Genomic DNA, 21,242 nt, shown 5'->3' with positions numbered 1-21,242 from the left:
AGCAAAGAGAAGCTGAATAAGGCGGAGGCGGAAAGGCTCTTCCCTCCTTTCCGCCTCCGCCTTATTCAGCTTCTCTTTGCTCCGCCTCGTGAGGGGAGGAAAAAGCGCGCGAAAGCCAAGCTCGCCAACGGGCGCTGCCGCCCTGAAGCAGGGCAAAAATCTGCTGTCATGGCCCGGTCGCTGGGCGCCCGCCTCGCCCGGAGCCGCTTCTTCGGCGGCTTCGTGTGCGGGGCGGCGCTGGGAGCCGCGGCCTCCGCACTGACTGACCGCAAACCCCTCAGGGAGCCCCGTCTCCCACCCGCGTCCCTGCAGAGCTCCGTGGCCGGCACCGCGCCTGGGCAAAACAGCAAACCCTGAGTGACTGAGCTGATTATCACCCTTCCCCAAGGTAAGATCAAAGGCTCATTTAGCCGTGTGTGTGTGTGTGTGTGTGTGTGCTTTTTCCTCCCATGCAAGTCAATGGAGCAATTTTTGTATGGGGAAGGAGCTGTGTGTGAGAAAAAACAGAAAATACAGAGCATGCACCACAAAGTGGGGGTGCTTTGAAAATGTAGCGACTGACCACACCCCCACAGCTGACCATGCCCACAACCCTTTTCAACAATCCCAGGATGAAAGAACCTGGGAATCCCATTCAGAAGATCACTTTTTATATTCTTTGGAAAAAGGAAACTAGTTTCCAGCTGCACCTACCTGCCCTTGAGCTTCACTGCTGAAATACAAGGGGTTTCCCCAGACTTACCGCTGTGGGTTGCTGGCACTGAGATGCCGTCACCAGGAGAGCCCTCTCTGTCATCCACCCTGCATGGACCATGTCAGCCTTCGAGGAGGAGAGGATGTTGTTGTTGTTTAGTCGTTTAGTCGTGTCCGACTCTTCGTGACCCCATGGACCATAGCACGCCAGGCACTCCTGTCTTGCACTGCCTCCCGCAGTTTGGTCAAACTCATGTTCGTAGTTTCGAGAACACTGTCCAACCATCTTGTCCTCTGTCGTCCCCTTCTCCTAGTGCCCTCAATCTTTCCCAACATCAGGGTCTTTTCCAAGGATTCTTCTCTTCTCATGAGGTGGCCAAAGTATTGGAGCCTCAGCTTCACGATCTGTCCTTCCAGGGAGCACTCAGGGCTGATTCCCTTAAGAATGGATAGGTTTGATCTTCTAGCAGTCCATGGGACTCTCAAGAGTCTCCTCCAGCACCATAATTCAAAAGCGTCAATTCTTCGACGATCAGCCTTCTTTATGGTCCAGCTCTCACTTCCATACATCGCTACTGGGAAAACCATAGCTTTAACTATACGGACCTTTGTCGGCAAAGTGATGTCTCTGCTTTTTAAGATGCTGTCTAGGTTTGTCATTGCTTTTCTCCCAAGAAGCAGGCGTCTTTTAATTTCGTGACTGCTGTCACCATCTGCAGTGATCAAGGAGCCCAAGAAAGTAAAATCTCTCACTGCCTCCATTTCTTCCCCTTCTATTTGCCAGGAGGTGATGGGACCAGTGGCCATGATCTTGGTTTTTTTGATGTTGAGCTTCAGACCATATTTTGCGCTCTCCTCTTTCACCCTCATTAAAAGGTTCTTTAATTCCTCCTCGCTTTCTGCCATCAAGGTTGTGTCATCTGCATATCTGAGGTTGTTGATATTTCTTCCGGCAATCTTAATTCCGGCTTGGGATTCATCTAGTCCAGCCTTTCGCATGATGAATTCTGCATATAAGTTAAATAAGCAGGGAGACAATATACAACCTTGTCGTACTCCTTTCCCAATTTTGAACCAATCAGTTGTTCCATATCCAGTTCTAACTGTAGCTTCTTGTCCCACATAGAGATTTCTCAGGAGACAGATGAGGTGATCAGGCACTCCCATTTCTTTAAGAACTTGCCATAGTTTGCTGTGGTCGACACAGTCAAAGGCTTTTGCATAGTCAATGAAGCAGAAGTAGACGTTTTTCTGGAACTCTCTAGCTTTCTCCATAATCCAGCGCATGTTTGCTATTTGGTCTCTGGTTCCTCTGCCCTTTCGAAATCCAGCTTGCACTTCTGGGAGTTCTCGGTCCACATACTGCCTAAGCCTGCCTTGTAGAATTTTAAGCATAACCTTGCTAGCGTGTGAAATGAGTGCAATTGTGCGGTAGTTGGAGCATTCTTTGGCACTGCCCTTCTTTGGAATCGGGATGTAGACTGATCTTTTCCAATCCTCTGGCCATTGCTGAGTTTTCCAAACTTGCTGGCATATTGGGTGTAGCACCTTAACAGCATCATCTTTTAAAATTTTAAATAGTTCAGCTGGAATATCATCACTTCCACTGGCCTTGTTATTAGCAATGCTTTCTAAGGCCCATTTGACTTCACTCTCCAAGATGTCTGGCTCAAGGTCAGCAACCACACTACCTGGGGTGTATGAGACCTCCATATCTTTCTGGTATAATTCCTCTGTGTATTCTTGCCACCTCTTCTTGATGTCTTCTGCTTCTGTTAGGTCCTTACCACTTTTGTCCTTGATTATGGTAATCTTTGTACGAAATGTTCCTTTCATATCTCCAATTTTCTTGAACAGATCTCTGGTTTTCCCCATTCTATTGTTTTCCTCTATTTCTTTGCATTGCTCATTTAAGAAGACCCTCTTGTCTCTCCTTGCTGTTTTTTGGAAATCTGCATTCAGTTTCCTGTATCTTTCCCTATCTCCCTTGCATTTTGCTTGCCTCCTCTCCTCCGCTATTTGTAAGGCCTCGTTGGACAGCCATTTTGCTTTCTTGCATTTCCTTTTCCTTGGGATGGTTTTCGTTGCTGCCTCCTGTATGATGTTACGAGCCTCCATCCATAGTTCTTCAGGCACTCTGTCCACCAAATCTAAATCCTTAAACCTGTTCCTCACTTCCACTGTGTATTCATAAGGGATTTGATTCAGATTGTATCTTACTGGCCCAGTGGTTTTTCCTACTTTCTTCAGTTTAAGCTGGAATTTTGCTATAAGAAGCTGATGATCTGAGTTACAGTCAGCTCCAGGTCTTGTTTTTGCTGACTGTATAGAGCTTCTCCATCTTTGGCTGCAGAGAATATAATCAATCTGATTTCGATGCTGCCCATTTGGTGATATCCATGTGTAGAGTCGTCTCTTGTGTTGTTGGAAGAGAGTGTTTGTGATGACCAGCTTGTTCTCTTGACAGAACTCTATTAGCCTTTGCCCTGCTTCATTTTGAACTCCAAGGCCAAACTTGCCAGTTGTTCCTTTTATCTCTTGATTCCCTACTTTAGCATTCCAATCCCCTGTAATGAGAAGAACATCCTTCTTTGGTGTCATTTCTAGAAGTTGTTGTAGGTCTTCATAGAATTGGTCAATTTCACTTTCTTCAGCACCAGTAGTTGGTGCATAAACTTGGATTACTGTGATGTTAAAAGGTCTGCCTTGGATTCGTATCGAGATCATTCTGTCATTTTTGAGATTGCATCCCATTACAGCTTTTGCCACTCTTTTGTTGACTATGAGGGCCACTCCATTTCTGCTACAGGATTCTTGCCCACAGTAGTAGATATGATAGTCACCCGAACTGAATTCGCCCATTCCCTTCCATTTTAGTTCACTGATGCCCAGGATGTCGATATTTATTCTTGTCATCTCATTTTTGACCACATCCAGCTTACCTCCACTCATGGTTCTTACATTCCAGGTTCCTATGCAATATTTTTCTTTACAGCATCGGACTTTCCTTTCGCTTCCAGGCATATCCGCAACTGAGCGTCCTTTCGGCTTTGGCCCAGCCGCTTCATCAGCTCTGAATCTACTTGTACTTGTCCTCCGCTCTTCCTCAGTAGCATGTTGGACGCCTTCCGACCTGAGGGGCTCATCTTCCAGCGTCATAACTTTTATATGCCTGTTGTCTTTGTCCATGGAGTTTTCTTGGCAGGGATACTGGAGTGGCTTGCCAGTTCCTTCTCCAGGTGGATCACGTTTAGTCAAAACTCTCCACTATGACCTGTCCATCTTGGGTGGCCCTGCATGGCATAGCTCATAGCTTCTCTGAGTTATTCAAGCCCCTTCGCCCCCTTCGCCCCTTCGCCACGACAAGGCATTGATCCATGAAGGGGGGAGGAGAGGATACCAAGAGGCAAAAGGGGGGAAAGGTGCACATGATACCATGTAGGAGGAGGAGAGGATACCAAGAGGCAAAAGGGGGGAAAGGTGCACATGAGGTAAAAGGGACCCCTGACCATTAGGTCCAGTCGTGACCGACTCTGGGGTTGCGCACTCATCTCGCATTATTGGCCGAGGGAGCCGGCGTATAGCTTCCAGGTCATGTGGCTAGCATGACAAAGCCACTTCTGGCGAACCAGAGCAGCACATGGAAACGCCGTTTACCTTCCCGCTGTAGCGGTTCCTATTTATCTACTTGCATTTTGACGTGCTTTCGAACTGCGCAGGTACCCTGTCTTTTTAATTTTAGGATTAGGAATTAATGGGGGTCCTTGTCACAATAGCGGCTCGATGAGGGGTCCTCGAGAAAATTTTGTTGGGAACCCCTGCCCCAGAAGATCCTGCTACTCCAATAGGAGGAGGCGGGCAGGAATCCAGCTTCCAGGGAAGAAAGGCTTTTGCGGGGGCGGGATAGGAGGCCCCTCGCCTCGTGTAGGGATGTGACTTAAAGGAGATGTGGGCTTCCCTCCCAGAGATCTTTCCACTCCTCCTCCCTCAGCCCCCCAACATCCTCTTTTCGGCTCCCCCACCCACCAAATCTCCCCTGTGCCCAAAGGCCCCCCCTTGGCACGACTCACCCCTCGCCCTGTGCGTCGCATCTCTGCCGTGCGCACCTTGCTCTGCGAGCGGAGAGGTGGGGGGGAGAGGGGGGAGGGTCCCTTTCCAGGCCTCTCTAGGCAGGCGGACTCTCTCTATTCCTTTAACCCTTCTATGGGTCCCTGTCGCTCTCACAAATAGCACTACGGTACCTGCACGCCTCGCGGGGGATGCAAGCCCTTTGCAAAGGCGTCTCCGGAAGAACAAGGCAAGATCTGCAACACAATCAGGGGTCTTTGGGTAAGTGATAACCTAATTTCAAAAAATGCAATCTGCTAAATGAGGGAAATCAGCAGTGAGGTCAGGAGACCTCCTTTGTTTTTTGTTTTTTTTTTTTTGTTTTTTTTAGGTTGATATTGCTTATAGCTTCATTGGAGATTGGTTTCCAAAGAGATGGCGATCTCATTTCTTCCTGCAGGGGCCACTCAAGTCCATGGAGAGTGGGGTGGTGGTGGTGTTCTTAGTAGTCCTCTTTAGATCCCTGCTCTCAAGAGGTCACTCATTATCGCCGCTCTTCCCCATGCAGTGTGTTCAGCTGAAGTCTCCCCTGCAACCTCTGTGCAAACAGGTAAAAGTCACTGGTGTCCTGGTACTGTAGCAGCTTCCTCCTGTTTTGTTAAGGGTAAGGCAGTAAGGACTAAGAGGACTTGTGCTACAGTGGCCATGACCGTCCTTCTCTACTGAGGTCTGCTATGGCTTCCACACACAGCTCTCTCTCTCTCTCGTTTTGAAACGAAACACAAAGGACTACCCAATCCAGGGCAACTCAGAACTTGCTGGGCTAATGAGATATATAGGCTAGCAAAATACCTGTGATGTTTGTCAGTTATGGAACTGAAATCAGAGGGGCCTAAAACCCGGGCCTGTAATGGTGCTGTGCCGCCTCAAGCATCAGCCACTTTAAGGCCACACTGTGAGAGGAGAAGCAGAGATGGATTTCAAGGGTGGCAATAAATCTCTACCCCATACATTCTAATGCACAGAGAGCACTATGAGCCAATGCAAGCTTTGGTGACCAGGTCTAAATCCTTCTTTGCTCCAAAGCTCTTCAGAAACGATTGTTGGCTAGTGAAGGGCTGTACCAGTTGGCATATTAGAATGATATGCGCTAGCAAAAACAAGACTAAAGAGGGGCACTATTAACTGCGGTTTTCCCTTTGCGGTGGGAAAAGTGAATGCAGGTAATGGAGAAATCAGGGAGGATAGAGTTAAGCTCTCCCTCAAGGCAGCAAATGTTTGCTGCAGGTGGCATAGGAAGTTACCACAGACTACGTTTGACAGCATGAGAATAATCTAAATACCCTCCCCCCCCCCGCAGGCATCCTGCCGTAGCAAGAACAGGGGGGAAAGTCAGATCAGCAGTGCTCTGAACTGCCTCCGTTGCAGAGGCTGAATCCAGAAAATGGGCACATTAAATATGCCTTTAAATATCCCAACCACACCAGGGATTACCAAGAACCCTTTTTGACTGGTGCGTGGCCCAGTTAAATAAGACAACACAGCTTCCTTCCTCAATTGATGCCCTGGTTCATGAGCAAGGGGCACTTTTCCTCAGTCCCCCACTCTCTAAGCAACCCCACTCCTGAGGTAATTCCTATTATTATTATTATTATTATTATTATTATTATTATTATTTATACCCCGCCCTTCCCGGTGAGAGCAGGGCTCAGGGCAGCTGACATCAATGAAGTTACAATAAAACGTAAAAGAAAGAAAAACAGTTGATTAAAAAATGGTGTGACAGACCCAGGGGATCCCCTCCCCCCTTGTGACTGGCTTGAGGGTCTTCTCTCCCTAGAAGAACTGCCCCCTCCAGACTGGAAGGAAACCCAGGGGGGGCTGAATTCCCCCAGGATCTGCTTCTCCTGCCTCAGAGTCAGGCCTCCCAGGACACCCCTGTCAGTAGACCTTCCCCAGACCCCCAACGGGGTCTCCCTCTCCAAGCTGGGAGGGTCTTTCCTCTCACCATGGACAGTCCCCTCAGGGTGGGTGTTCAACTCAAATCAGAACCAGTTCTCCTTCAGACAAATCCTATCCTCCTCCCTAACTGCTCTTTCCCTCTGGTGGAAGTTCTGGGGGACTGAATTGCCAGACTCTGGGCCAGCTCTGCTGTCCATCACACTTCGGCCAGACAACAAACCAGTACAGGTCAGCTGTAGGAAATTTCTGTCCCTGACCACGACCACAAGACCTACTAAAGGTCAATACTTTCACAGGAAAACCTCCGGATTCGGGAATCCCCACATACTGTATCTACATCCCCTTGGGTTTCACAATATAGCAGTTCACAATATAGCAGATGTTGGGCCCAGTCTTATTCAGCATCTTTACCAATGACTTGGATGATGGGCTTGAGGGCATCCTGAGCAAGTTTGCAGATGACACCAAATTGGGAGGGGTAGCTACTACCCCAGAGGACAGGATCACACTTCAAAATGACCTTAACAGATTAGACAACTGGGCCAAAGCAAACAAGATGAATTTTAACAGGGAGAAATGTAAAATACTACACTTGGGCAAAACCAGAAGAGGGCAACCAAAATGGTCAAAGGCCTGGAAACAATGCCTTATGAGGAACAGCTTAGGGAGCTGGGTATGTTTAGCCTGGAGAAGAGAAGGTTAAGGGGTGATATGATAGCCATGTTCAAATATATAAAAGGATGTGATATAGAGGAGGGAGAATGGTTGCTTTCTGCTGCCCCAGAGAAGCGGACACGGAGCAATGGATTGAAACTACAAGAAAGAAGATTCCACCTAAACATTAGGAAGAACTTCCTGTCAGTAAGAGCTGTTTGACAGTGGAATTTGCTACCAAGGAGTGTGGTGGAGCTACCTTCTTTGGAGCTCTTGTAAGCAGAGGCTTGACAGGCATATGCCAAGAATGCTTTGATGGTGTTTCCTGCTTGGCAGGGGGTTGGACTGGATGGCCCTTGTGGTCTCTTCCAACTCTATTATTCTATGATTCTATGATCCTAAGGGCAGAGGTGGCAAAACCAGGAGTTGGCCCCTATGGATGCCCCTTTTCCGGTGTAGGAGACTAGCCAAGCGTTGTCATGTCCTGAATCTGGCAGGATCTCATGGCGGGATCCAGATCGGATTGCTCCCAGTGCCTTGCCCACTTTCTCCGTGGGCAGGAATCCCCAAGCAGCAAGGCTATGTAAGGGTTAACGGGAGCCAGAGAACTAGGCTCCCTAGAGCAGCCCGGAAAAGGCCCTTCTCCCCGTCTCCTTGTATCGTCTCCTCTCCTCTTTCCGCTTGTCTTGGGAAGCCTCTGGGGCAGTGAGTCCTTTGGGTGAGGGGGAGGGGGGCAGAGGGGGCTGTGAGGGGGCTGAGAGATGAATGGGAGTATCTCATGGGGGCAGGGGGGGAGGGAAGCCATGGGACTCAAGGCCTCTGAGATCCCAACACTCACCCACCCACCTAAGACCCCCGGGGAGGGAGAGGGCTCTTGGGGGAGGGGCTCAGAAATGAGAAGCGGGGGAAATCCAAGTGGGGAAAGAGGGTGGACACCTATATTTGGCAGATGCTTTCCTTGCGACCCCTGCATTGCGTGGCCGTTGGGAGAAAGGCTCCATTTTGGGCAATGTCGGAGAAATCTCCAGCGGGGCTGCCTTGGCCTCTCCCTCCTGCCCAGGAGTTGCCTTAAAGTCACATCCAAATACGGGAAATGGGGGGTCCCAATTCCTTTTTCCCCTTCCGAACTTGGAATGTAAGATGCTGCATGACACCAAATTAGACCATTGGTCCACCTGGGTCAGCATTGCTGACACAGACTGGCAGCAATGTTTCTTTGGGGTTTCGCAGGCAGGGAGTTCTTCTCAGCCCTACCTGCCTGGGGATTGATCCTGGGAATTTTATGCATGCAAAGAAGCTTCCCACCTAAATTTGGTTGGCCACCTTGAGGTCAGGAGGCTGACTAGGTGGGCCATTTGGCCTGATCCAGCAGGACTCTGGTGATGTTATTAAGACTTGCATCCCCTTCCTCTAAATGGGTGGGGGGAGAAGGAGGGAGACTGCAGTGCCAGAGTTCCAAGATGGCAGAGAGAAAAGGCAGTACAGTGGAACCTCGGTTTACGAACAGCTCGGTTTATGAATTTTCAGTTTACGAACTATTGTAACCCGGAAGTAAGTAAACCGAGGTGTCCGAGGCGTACGGAGGCCTCCGAGAAGGCATTGGAGTGAAGGCCTGGCTCCGGTGCCTTCGTGGAGGCTGGGCCCTCGCTCCGGGCCTTCGCAGAGCCATGGGAGCACTTCCGTGGCTACGGCTGTGTGACTGCGGCTGTGTGACTGCGGAAATGGATAAAAGCCCCCCATCCAAACAATGACTATCATCAGTCCAGGTAAGAAAAAAATAATAATTTTAATTTTTTTTCATCTACTATACTGTCTTAATCATTTTATCGTACAGTACATTGATTATTGCCTTCATTTTATGTATCAATGGTCTTGGTAGACAGTAAAATTCGTGTTGAATTGCTGTTTTTCATCATCTGGAACAAATTAATCCACTTTCCATTACTTTCAATGGGAAAGTTCGCTTCAGTTTATGAACGCTTCAGTTTATGAACAGACTTCCGGAACCAAATGTGGTTGTAAACCGAGGTACCCCTCTACAGAAAGGAAAGGAGTGAAGAAGTCCCTTTTCCAGGCATGTCTCTGCTGAGGTTCAGGAGGAAGTCACCCTTCTTTTCCTGTAGGAGGAGTTGCTGCCACTTAGGGAGGGGAATCTCTGCAAAGGTCTTGGGTTCCCTTTGCTTCTCCCTCCCTCCCAGGACACCACAACTTATTTAAACTTTGAGCTCTGCAAAATAGTTTGAAAGAGGCTTGATCAGCAATCCTAGATATTGTCATCACTAGGGGAACACCCCCTAAGCAAAAAAAAGTCAAGAAAGCCTGGGCTGGAGGGAGGGGAGCAGTCTTCTCCCAAGTATCTTGCCTGGCGCATGTTTCTGGGTGTCAGAAGAGGAGGAATATGCAGAGCAGGCCTGTGCAGATTTACTCATAAGTAATCCCCAGTGGCAAGAGGACAAATTGAATTGGTATCACCAAAAAACCCTTTGAAAATTGGGCTCCTGCTGGGAAGCGGGTGCTGGGATTTTTGTCCACACCGAGCTACTCAAGCAGCGAGGCTGGTGTGATGTTTGTCTGTGTTCCCAGGAGAAAGGAATGTATCTTATTTCCCTTTCTCCCCATGTAATGCTTTCACTGTACAGTGGTACCTTGCTAGACGAATGCCCTGCAAGATGAATTTTTCGCTAGGCGAATGCGTTTTGTGATCGGAGGTTGATTCTCAAGGCGATGAGGTTTTCTATGGCTGCCGCTTCGTCAGAGAGGGCCACGGAAGGGATACCTACTGACAGATATACAGCCACTAGTGCAGGCATCCCCAAACTGCAGCCCGCCAGATGTTTTGGCCTACAACTCCCATGATCCCTAGCTAACAGGACCAGTGGTCAGGTAAGATGGGAATTGTAGTCCAAAACATCTGGAGGGCCGAAGTTTGGGGATGCCTGCACTAGTGTGTGGGCTTGTATGGCTCAGTGTGAGCCAGAGAGCTTCAAGGAAGTTCATCAATTGCCTGAGGAAGTGACCAGGAAGTGGCACAAGGCAATGCAGATGGGGTTAGACTCCATGGAAGCATGGAAGTTGTTTTTCACAGTGGCGCAGCCTGAGGGCGAGTGTGCTGTACACAGTAGCTGGGTGGTGTTTAGGTTTAAACCCACAGCAACTGGAGATACTCAGTACAGGGCTAGGTTGGTTAGCCAGAGGTGTCTCACAGCTGGAGGAGTTGCATTCTGAGAGTTTTGCACCCGCAGCAACTGAAGCGCTAGGATCTTTGTTATCTACAGCTGCTCAGGAAAGTTTTGAAGGTTTTGTTTTTGACATCAGTGTCCATGGGCATAGGCGGGGGGCAGGAGGGGGCAGCTGCCCCCCCTAGAAGCAAAAAATTAATGTATTTTACAGACCATAACCAGCACTTTCCCCCTCCAAAAACTGAAGTGGAAAGGGCTTTGCTTTAGCGAGAGCAGCTCAGTCTCCGCTTGCTGGGGGGGGGCACAGCTGTAACAAAAACACATCAAATAAATAAAGTGGCTACCGGTAGTTAAGCAGTTAAGACAATGGAGCAGATGTCCCCAGGCAAGATTTGATAGCTCACCACTTCACTCTATTGTTCTTCAGTGGGAGTTGTTAATGAGCATTCAGGGATCGCATTAAGAGTTCTATTGGTGATTTAATGAGGGTACAGAGGATTCAATTTGACTAAGGTGGCTCTGCAAGGCTAAAAGGAAGTGAATAAGAAAAAGGGGGGCTGTAGCTTTGATAGACACAGTGATGTTTATAAAAAGCAGTGGTGTTCCAGTCTGCCCCTCCTCCTGCATCTGTATACTGTAAATAAGGGGTGGCCACCTCCCAAGAGACTCTGATCTACTCACAGAATTAAAAACTGGGAGTGATCTATCCGCTTTTGGGGGGTTCAGGTCAAAGCTGTTGAGTTTTTTTAAAGAAGGGAAGCCCTGTTTTGGGGGGTTTAGGTCAAACTAGTTGAGCTTCTTTTAGGAGGGAGGGAGGCTCATTTTTGTTTAGGGCTTCAGGTCATAGCTTTTTGTAGGGTTGCCAGTGATCTACCACAGACATCCAGTGATTTACTGGTAGATCACAGTCTACCTGTTGGACGTGCCTGCTGTGAATCAAGCAGAGAGAAAGCTGCTTACGAGGCTCCTGTACAGGCGTACCGGTATCTTCCTCTTGCTGCAGAGTTCCAGCATCACAGCGTCACCCAGAGGCACCCACAAAGATGAGTTATCTCTATTTCTTCCTTCCTTCCCTCCCTCTTCCATCCTTAATAAAATACTGGGGGGGGGCAGATAAGCCCCACATAGAAAGCCCATCAACATGGGGGGATGACTCTTTCAAATACGGTATTTACCAGTAATTTGGGGGGGGGAGGCACCTAGGCCTCTAGGAGTTGGCTGCTATGCCTAGGAGTAGGACAATTCAAGAAAGCAGAATGATGCATATGCTATGGTAATATATCAATAGAATCATGGAATTGTAGTCGGAAGCGACCACAAGGGTCATCTAGTCCAACCCCCTGCAATGCAGGAATTTTTTCCTAAGGTGGGGCTTGAACCCACGACATGGTTGAAATATTATGCTGATATGCAGCAGCGCCTCGGAGCTGTCGTGACTGCGGCCGTGCCTTGCCTTGCCCTCGCCCGCCCTGCCACCCCCTCTCGCCTGCCCGATCCTCCCGTCCTCTCCAGCCAAGCAGGGTAGCCACCGACGCTGCCAGCTCCAGAAGCACAAGGTGGCCGCTGCCGCCACAATGTCATCAGGCCCGCTAGCCCTGCCCACGTTCCCACTTTGTGGCCCCTCCCCTCCCGTGCCTTGGCCCCGCCCCTGAACAACCATGGCTCCCCCCCCCTAGTTTTGATCCTGGCTATGCCCCTGTCAGTGTCACTTATCTGAATTCACTGTTGGAGGAAATGCTGTACATGCTATCTCCACAAGGGTTTGAGGTCAGTAAGCCTGATGTTGCCTGGAAGTTACATACGTCCATTTATGGTTTGAAGCAGTCAGCCATAAGTTTGGATGAAGCTTTGGAAAGCATGAGTTTTCAAGAGAATCTTGCTGATAGTTGTCTTTACCTGGCCGGGTCTAGCCAGGAGCAGATTCTTGTGTTCTGTTTTGAAGATGGCATCATATGCATTGCAAACACAGAGGCACAGGTGCAATGGTTTGCACAAGAGCTTGGCAGGTGTTTTAAGCTCAAGGAACTAGGTCTAGTAAGGATTTACCTAGGTGTCAGGATTGACAGATCTGCAGATGGCAGTGTCTTGCTGAGGCAGGAAGGTAAGGTTGAACAGTTGCTTGCAAACCAGTTGCTTGCAAAGTTCAAGAAGGCTGATGGAGACTTGTTTTGTTGAGGATAGTCAGTCCGGGGAACACTCTGAGTTCCAGAGCCCCAAGGTGTTTCAATCAGCTCTAAAGAGTTTGTTGTGTTTTTCTCAGTAGAGTAGACCAGTTGTTTTTGCTGTGAAGATGCTTAGCCAGGAGGATGCACAGCCCAGTGTGCATGCCCGGAATGGTAGCAGAAGAGTGCTTAGGTATCTGGGAGATACTAAGGAGTTGTGCTTTAGGCTGCCAGTTGTGGGTACAGCACAGATCACGTGCTGGTCTGGCAGCAACAGGGTCAACTTGCACGACAGGAAGTCACCAACTGGAGTAGGTATGATATATGGTGAAGCTCTGATGGAATGGTGTTCCAAGCGCCAGAGCTTTATTACTCTTTTCTCTGTGGAGACTGAGTATGGCGCTCTTTCAGGAGTCTGTGAAGAGATTCAGGTTTGCCAATGTTTGGTCCAGAAGGTCAACGGGGAGTGTTGCCAACCCATCACGGTTTGGGAGGACAACCGGCTCTGTTTGACGCTGACTGAGACTGGTTGCGTTATAGCCAGTGCCAAACACGCTGGCATTCGTTTTCGGACCGTTTGCCAAAGCATCCACACAGGATTGGTAAAACTGAGGGATAGCCTGAGCCAGGAGAGCCTGGCAGCTGGGTTCACCAAACCTTTGAGTTTCCGGAGACATGAGGGATTCTGCAATGATTTGTGTCTTGCGTAAGGAAGTTCTTACGCTACCCCTGCGATGCAGGACGAGAGGGGGTGTGAACTGAGAGCTCAGCAATTATCCTGCCGTGGGGCCCTGTGACGTGCCCATGTAAACAGGAAGTACCTGTGTGTACTGTTGTATTTTTCTGTTACATGAGAACGCTGTATGTGTTTATTGGTTCTGTCGTGTCGCAGCTTCCAGCCGAGATGGAGATGAACTCACTAGGCTGAGCTGCCCTAAGCAATAAATCTTCTTTGTGTTAACGAACAAGGGAGTGGACGTGAGTTATTTCACAGGCACAGAAAGTCGAATAAAGCTTTCGCTGCTACGGAATGTGATCTGAACTTGGGAGGAAAAGTTTCTGGGTTTTTGAAACAGAGGCTTGACATTTGTGACGGAGTGTACTGGGCGAGTATTTTAGCAGGGGGGAAGATGGACAGTTGACCTTATCAGACTGTGAAGATGGACAGCTGGCCTTATCAGACTGTCTCCTGCACCCCCCCCCCATAACCTCTGGGCATTTTCTCCCAGGGCCCTCAGGGACATCCGGTGATTTCCAGAGGAGTTGAGATAGGGACACAGATGGCTCAATAGAAGGATGGTGAAGAGGAAAACCTTCTCCCAGACTTTTGAATTTAAGGTTCTATTTCCACTGCAGGACTCCTGGCTTGTTGCTAATCTCCCCTTCTTGGGAAAGGTTCTTTTAAAAAATATTGTTTTTTTATATAAAAAAGTAAGGTAACAAATACATTTATAACAAAATATATGAAAAATCCATAGAGATTACTGTGAATCTTGGGACTTCCCCCCATCCCCTCCGTGGGTCTCCTAGATAAATTATAATTTCCCCCATTCTTTTCTAAAGTTCTCATCCTCTTAGTTTTCTCAAGAAGATCCTTTTTCGAGCACAACTCTAGTCGTTATCATCATCACCACAACAACAACAGCAACAATAACGTTATTATTTATATCCCAGCCATCTAGGCAGCTGGGTTTTCTTGCATGGTGGGTTTCAGGAGGAAGGCATCCCTCTTTCACCATGGAAACAGTGAAAGACTTACTTACCCGTCAACAGCTAAACCTCTGGGGCAGGAAAATGCTTGCAGGGTCTCTGAAGCTCCTTTTGTTTCTTCTTTCCTCTCAGGAACCGGCAGCTTGTTTTCGCTTCTGAGCTCCCTAGGAAGTTTTAAAGAGTCTGATCCTGCAAACCTAGTGAGGATGGAAGGGGGAAGATGGACGGTTGACTTGGTCAGGCTGCCTCCTGCATCCCTCCCCCAAACAGTTGAGAATTCCCTCCCAGGGCCCTCAGAGAGATCTAGTGAATTCCAGGGGATAAGAGATGGGGGTAGGGGGTGGATAGAGACAGGGGGGGGACACATTGGCAAGGTGTTGGACAAACCTGTCCCAGGGATCTTTACAAGGTGGCAAAATTCTAAGGCACTAATTCTTATAAGTGCTATATAATAAAATAAAGGCATTTTTCATTTCTTTAGTCCATTTCCAGTTCTTTATGTTCTCTTTTATAGGAGAATATACAAGGACTGCGCCAGCCCTCATATAGTGGAATCCAGTTTCGACAGAATCCTGTTAGAATCCTGTTCTTTTCCAATCTGGGTTTTTTCCTTAGACACTTTATATCCATCTTCTCCTTAATGATTTAACAATCTACGCATGGTTCATATTCTTTGGCATGTCATCCGCATATTGCACCAGGTGATTTCAGGGTGCTGGGCTTTCCATCCCTCTTGTTCCTTTGCAACTGTCCTCCAAAAAGTGTAGGTGATGCCATAAAACCATAAAGGTCATCCAGTCCAACCCCCTTTACAATGCAGGGGATGTTAATCAAACATACATATCAATATCAATGCTTCTATAGTGGCACCCCTGATTTGGAGTTTTACCAAGGGGTCCCCTTCGTATTTTTCCAGGCGGTGCTGGACCCCTGATTCCCCTAATCCTGGAGGGCATCAGCCCTCATAGCTCCTTATCTTCTCCTGTTCCTCTCCAATCTGCCACATCCACAACATTCCCTTTTCCAATGTCCTGTCTGCTTGCAAAAGGTGCAAACATTCCTTTCCCCCAGTCTTGTCCATCTCACTTCCTTGAGCCTCTTTTACTACAGCTGCCATCATCTTGTCTTGGCATTTCTCTGCCTTTTTACTTTCCTCATTTCAAAAGAGCTGCTTCTCACATCCGTCCTTAAAATCACAACGAAAGACAAACTGATTTCCTGCAGGCTTTCTATTCTAGTCTTCCTTCTTACAATCGTACAACCACTTTGCTACAATACACCAGTTCTGACCTCTAACTTTCCCTTGACTATTCTCACCACTTTCCACATCACATTATGCCACAATCTCTTCATGGGAATCGATCCCCTTTCAAGGTCTCCTTTTTAAAAAAATAATTTTTTATTGATTTTAGTATAAACAAAGACAAAACACTACATAATATATACATTCCATCCCTCCATCCTCCCTCCCCCCACCAGTCCACTTCTGCCACCAGTAGGACCCGTAGGCGTTGGGAGTCAAAGGTGGTCCATTTTAGGGCTGAGTTGGTCCTTCCCCCCTCCCCCCTGCCCCCCCTGCCACCAGGAGGTCAGGGGCGGAGGAGTAGTAAGGTTTGGATTTCCCCCAGCTGCTCCTTCAAGACACACATATAAAACAAACAAATAAATTTCCCTTGTAAAGTAAAATTGGATCACAGACTCCAGAGATGGCCAGTCTCATAAGTTAGAACTGTGAATCCATTCTCCTTCACAATGCAAAGTCCAAACAATTCAAGGTCATTTCAATACCATAATTTCCATCCTTTGATCCGGATCCCCAGATTGTGTTCAGGACAGGTGGCTAAGGACAGTTCTCACTCAGTTACTGCCTTCAGTGGGATGAACCTTTGGGGTTTTTGGATTGAACCTCACCAGTGTGGTGTAGTGGTTAAGAGTGGTAATCGTAATCTGGGGAACCGGGTTCGCGTCTCCACTCCTCCACATGCAGCTGCTGGGTGACCTTGGGCTAGCCACACTTCTCTGAAGTCTCTCAGCCCCACTCACCTCGCAGAGTGTTTGTCGTGGGGGAGGAAGGGAAAGGAGAATGTTAGCCGCTTTGGAACTCCTTCAGGTAGTGATAATGCGGGATATCAAATCCAAACTCTTCTACCCTTCTCGGTCAATTTCCACCCACACCACCAGCAATGGTCAAGTATCTTGAACTATCCTCCCCTGCTCTGAGACCTTTTTAATTCGTTGTTTCTGTTGCCCGTGCCTTTGTATCCCCTGTGGACAGTGGCTCTCAAACCCTACTTGGAGAGACAGGTGCCTTTTAGGTCTCCTTATTGCAGTTTTAACCTGTACTCTCCCACACAGGTATGTTCCGCGTCCAGAGTGTACTTACAGCTAGTTCCTCTGCGTCCAGAGTCCCTAGTCCAGAACTGATCGGTGCAGAGCATGGGTAGGCAAACTAAGGCCCGGAGGCCACATCCGGCCCATTCGCCTTCTAAATCCGGCCCGTGGATGGTCCGGAAATCAGTGTGTTTTTACATGAGCAGAATGTGTGCTTTTATTTAAAATGCATCTCTGGGTTTATTTGTTCATTTTTTCTTTTTTCAAAGTATAGTCTGCTCCCCCCACCTCCCGCAAGGTCTAAGGGACAGTGGACTGGCCCCCTGCTGAAAAAGTTTGCTGACCCCTGGTGTAGGTGTCCCCTTAAGTCGGTGGCCTTTCTGAGGTCCCAGCAGCGACGGAACTCTGTCAGACCAGTCATGCGCTAAAGGTGTTGTCCAGGCTTCGCCAGGTGAGGTTGGCAATCTGGGTTTGCCTGCCTGCATGCTCTGCCAAAATTGTTTGACAAATTTTGTCCCAAGGAATCTTTACCCAGAGGGCGTCAATTGACTCATTTTAAGGGTCTCCAGCAATTAAACTCAGGTTGTAAAACATTCTTGTGCATAGATTAATAGTTCTGCGAAGGGCTGTTTGTGATATTCTTTGCTCACAGAACCTTAAGGCGGGCATGGTCATTTTTACTATTCCTTCCTTCAGAATAAAATTCATCTTTATTCATTTATTCCACATTGGGGGAGGACCTAGCAGCCAGCAGAGTGGCTGGGGAAACCCTGCCAGATGGGCGGGGGGATAATAATATGTGTTATTATTGTGGGGTTTTTGTATTGAAGTCACTGGGAGCTTGTGGCCAGGGGGACCGCAGTGCCAAACCTCCCATCTAACAGAGGTAAAAGTAGATGCAAAAGGCATGACTCTAGTCATGATGATGATGTTATTTATATCCCACCCATCTGGCTGGGTATCCCCAGTCACTCTATGTGGCAAGGTTTTCTTGCAAAGTGTGTTTCAAGAGGAAGGCCCCCCTCTTTCACCATGGAAACTGCGTGTGGTAACTCCACACACAGGGAGACTTAGCCTTCAACAGCTAAACCTCTGGGGCAGGAAAACGCTTGCAGGGTCTCTTAGGCTCCCTTTGCTTCTTCCTCCCTCCCAGGACCCTGCAGCTTGCTTTGGCTTCTGAGCGCCTCACGAAGGTTGGAAGAGGCTGATCCTGCAAACCTAGCGAGGATGGAAGGGGGAAGATGGACAGTTGACTTGGTCAGGCTGCCTCCTGCATCCCTCCCCACAACCTCTGACCGTTCTTTCCCAGGACCCTCAGAGAGATCTGGTGAGTTGAAGCGGGAAAGAGATGGGGGCAGGGATGGATAGAGACCGGGGGGGGGGACACATTGGCAAGGGGAGAAGATGGAGAAGAGAGAAAAGGCAGGAAGAAGGAAGCAGGGAGGCCTTCTCCCATGCTCCTCTTTGTTTCTGGAATCTGCTTTCATAGTGTAGTCAGAAACCTTTTTCATCTCCCAGGATTTCGATTTTACATGTTCCCCCCCCCCTTACATGATTAAATGATGATGATGATTACCTAAACAAATACAGAAATATTGGTAAAGGGTGTTATGGAAATGCTTCCAGTAATTATAGATTATTTATTTATTCGAAGCACCTCTACCACAATTATAATTATTTATGTAATTTATATATTGCCCTTCATACAAAGATGTTCCTTGAAACCCTAAAAAGCATTTTCCCCTTTGCTCCAAAGCAGGTGACGCAGACAATCGACAGAACTCTGCAGAATGTGGAATGAGCTCCATTGCTGGTGGAGACCTTACAAACCATCAACAAACTCACGCAGGGAGTAAACCATTTCACTGTACTGTTTGTGGAAGGAGCTTTGGTCGGAAATATACGCTTGAACAGCACCAACAAACTCACACAGGGGAAAAACCATTTCAGTGTAATGAGTGTAGAAAGAGCTTCAGTCGGAAAGAATATCTTAGACAGCACCAACAAAATCACACAGGGGAAAAACCATTTCAGTGTAATGAGTGTAGAAAGAGCTTCAGTCGGAAAGAATATCTTAGACAGCACCAACAAAATCACACAGGGGAAAAACCATTTCAGTGTAATGAGTGTAGAAAGAGCTTCAGTCGGAAAGAATATCTTAGACAGCACCAACAAAATCACACAGGGGGAGAACTATTTCTATGCAATGAGTGTGGAAAGTCTTTCTGCAGCAAATCAAACCTTACTGAACACCAGCAAACTCACACAGGGGAGAAGCCTTTTAAATGCATGGAATGCGAAAAGAGCTTTGGTCGGAAATATAGGCTTGAACAGCACCAACAAACTCACACAGGGGGAAAATCATTTCAGTGTAATGAGTGTGGAAAGAGCTTTGGTTGGAAAGAATATCTTAGACAGCATCAACAAACTCACATAGGGGAAAAACTATTTCAATGCAATGAGTGTGGAAAGTCTTTTGGCTACAAATCACACCTTACCAAACACTAGCGAACTCACACAGGGGAGAAACCCTTTAAATGTATGTTGTGTGGGAAATGTTTCAGTGACGAAGGAAACCTTGCAAGACATCAAGTAACTCACACAGGGGAGAAGGCATGACAATGTATGGAGTGTGGAAAGTCGTTCAGCCAAAAACCACAACTTACCACACACCAGCGAACTCACACAGGGGAGAGACCATTTAAATGCATGGAGTGTGGAAAGTGCTTCAATGAAAATGCAAATCTTAAGATACATCAACGAACTCACACAGGGGAGAAACCTTTTAAATGTATGAAATGTGGAAAGTGCTTCATTGCTAGTAGAGCACTTCGGAAACATGAGCGAATTCACACAGCGGAAAACCACTTTTAGTAAGGTTAAAGCTAACTGGGAAATGATACACTGGGTGGGGTATAAATAAATTATTATTATTATTATTATTATTATTATTATTATTATTATTACATAATTAATTGAAAAGGATGTTTAAAAAAATATTGGGGGGGATTTATAGGGACAGAACTACCTACTGTACCTAAACTAAACTAGTGTTGAAACAATTATTCTTCATCATCAACTTCATTGGACTGATCATGTTGTGCAGATGCCTGATGATCGTCTTCCAAAGCAACTACTCTATTCCAAACTTGAAAATGGAAAGTGTAATGCTGTTGGTCAACAAAAGAGGTTTAAAGACTCTCAAGGCAAATCTTTTAAAATGTAGTATAAACACCGACAACTGGGAAACACTGGCCTGTGAGCGCTCCAGTTGGAGAACAGCCTTTACCAAAGGTGTCATGGGCTTTCAATGTCCCCACTGTGTATAGAAACTGCATAGAATTTTACTTCCCCCAAAATGGAAAGGAGTCCCAGCCAAGGAAGAATGGATACAAAACTTATGGACTATGCAGAAATGGTGAAACTTACCAGAAGAATAAGAAATCAAGATAACAAACTTTTTAAAAAAAGAATGGAAATGGTTTTTGAATATTTACAGATAAACTGTAAACAAATACAGTAAGAACATTCATAGCATTATTGTAATAACCTGCAGTATTATAAGTATATTTGTAAGGTGGATGAATAAATGAGCAATATAAGACAGTTTGGATATGCAGAAGGTATGAAAAAGAAATTTAAGGAACTGCGGAAAGAGAGGGAAGAAAGTAAAGTTTTGAAATGTTAAGATGATAGTAAATTTGATGAAATGTATAAATCTGAAAAGCATAAATAATTTTTTTTTAAAAAAAACCCAACTTCCTCCAACCATGGGAGAGGAGTGTTGGGCTGCGCTGGGGGCGCCTGCAGACAGTGCCTGCTTTGTCGAATCAAAAATCTTCCCTGGGGCCACTGCCCTGCTGGCATCACCCACCTGCTACGCCCCTGTCACAGGTTGGTTGGGGGAATAAGATGGAGAGGGGGGAGAAGTGTGTACATTGCCCCGAGCTTGTTGTAGGAAAGGCAAGTTGCCAATGTAAAAACAATGCAACATATTGGGGGTGGCAATGAAGAAAATATTGTGGGGGGGGTCCAGGTAATCTCCGTCCTGCATAATTGATCACATGACGCAGTGCACACACCCCATTTGAATGGCAATGTCCAACAAATTGAGGGGAAGGATCCGGCCCTCTCAAATATTTTATTGGGGGGGGTGAAGTGAAGCCCCCACGGCTCCTAGGAGGTGACTCCTGTGCAACATTTTAAACCAGGGGTCAGCAAACCTTTTTAGCAGGGGGCGGGTCCCCTGTCCCTCAGACCTTGTGGGGGGCTGGACTATATTTTGGGGGGGAAATATGAGCAACTCCCTATGCCCCACAAATAACCCAGAGATGCATTTTAAATAAAAGCACACATTCTGCTCATGTAAAAACATGCTGATTCACGGATTGTCCGCGGGCCGGATTGAGAAAGCGATTGGGCCGCATCTGGCCCCCGGGCCTTAGTTTGGGTCCCCTGTATTAAAGCCACTAAAGCAGAGAGAAGGCGGTAGTCATTTACACCC

General features: G+C 47.4%; 1 protein-coding gene across 2 annotated transcripts; it reads left to right on the top strand.

Moving 5' to 3' along the window:
• The first annotated feature begins 325 nt into the window (after window positions 1–325).
• LOC132591311 (gastrula zinc finger protein XlCGF7.1-like) lies at window positions 326–19,657 on the top strand. Of its 2 annotated transcripts, none has more exons than XM_060269398.1 (3): window positions 326–388; window positions 17,892–18,065; window positions 18,498–19,657. In XM_060269398.1, the coding sequence occupies exons 2-3, from the start codon at window positions 17,966–17,968 to the stop codon at window positions 19,244–19,246; spliced, it is 849 nt and encodes a 282-aa protein (XP_060125381.1). In that variant the 5' UTR covers window positions 326–388; window positions 17,892–17,965; the 3' UTR covers window positions 19,247–19,657. The 2 variants fall into 2 exon arrangements, with proteins under 2 accessions (XP_060125381.1, XP_060125378.1); XM_060269395.1 differs by having other exon boundaries at window positions 18,495–19,657.
• Window positions 19,658–21,242: the final 1,585 nt, after the last annotated feature.

This window comes from Zootoca vivipara, chromosome 2 (assembly GCF_963506605.1).
Source record: "Zootoca vivipara chromosome 2, rZooViv1.1, whole genome shotgun sequence".
NCBI classification, from domain to species: domain Eukaryota; kingdom Metazoa; phylum Chordata; class Lepidosauria; order Squamata; family Lacertidae; genus Zootoca; species Zootoca vivipara.
Note: the sequence above shows the minus strand (reverse complement) of the source record. Positions and strands in the feature narration are given on the sequence as shown.

Coding starts and splice junctions, on each gene's coding strand:
- LOC132591311 (XM_060269395.1), top strand. CDS start 17,966: ATGGAAGGGGGAAGATGGACAGTTGACTTGGTCAGGCTGCCTCCTGCA. Junction 18,066..18,494: donor AGGACCCTCAGAGAGATCTG/GTGAGTTGAAGC, acceptor TTTGCTCCAAAG/CAGGTGACGCAGACAATCGA.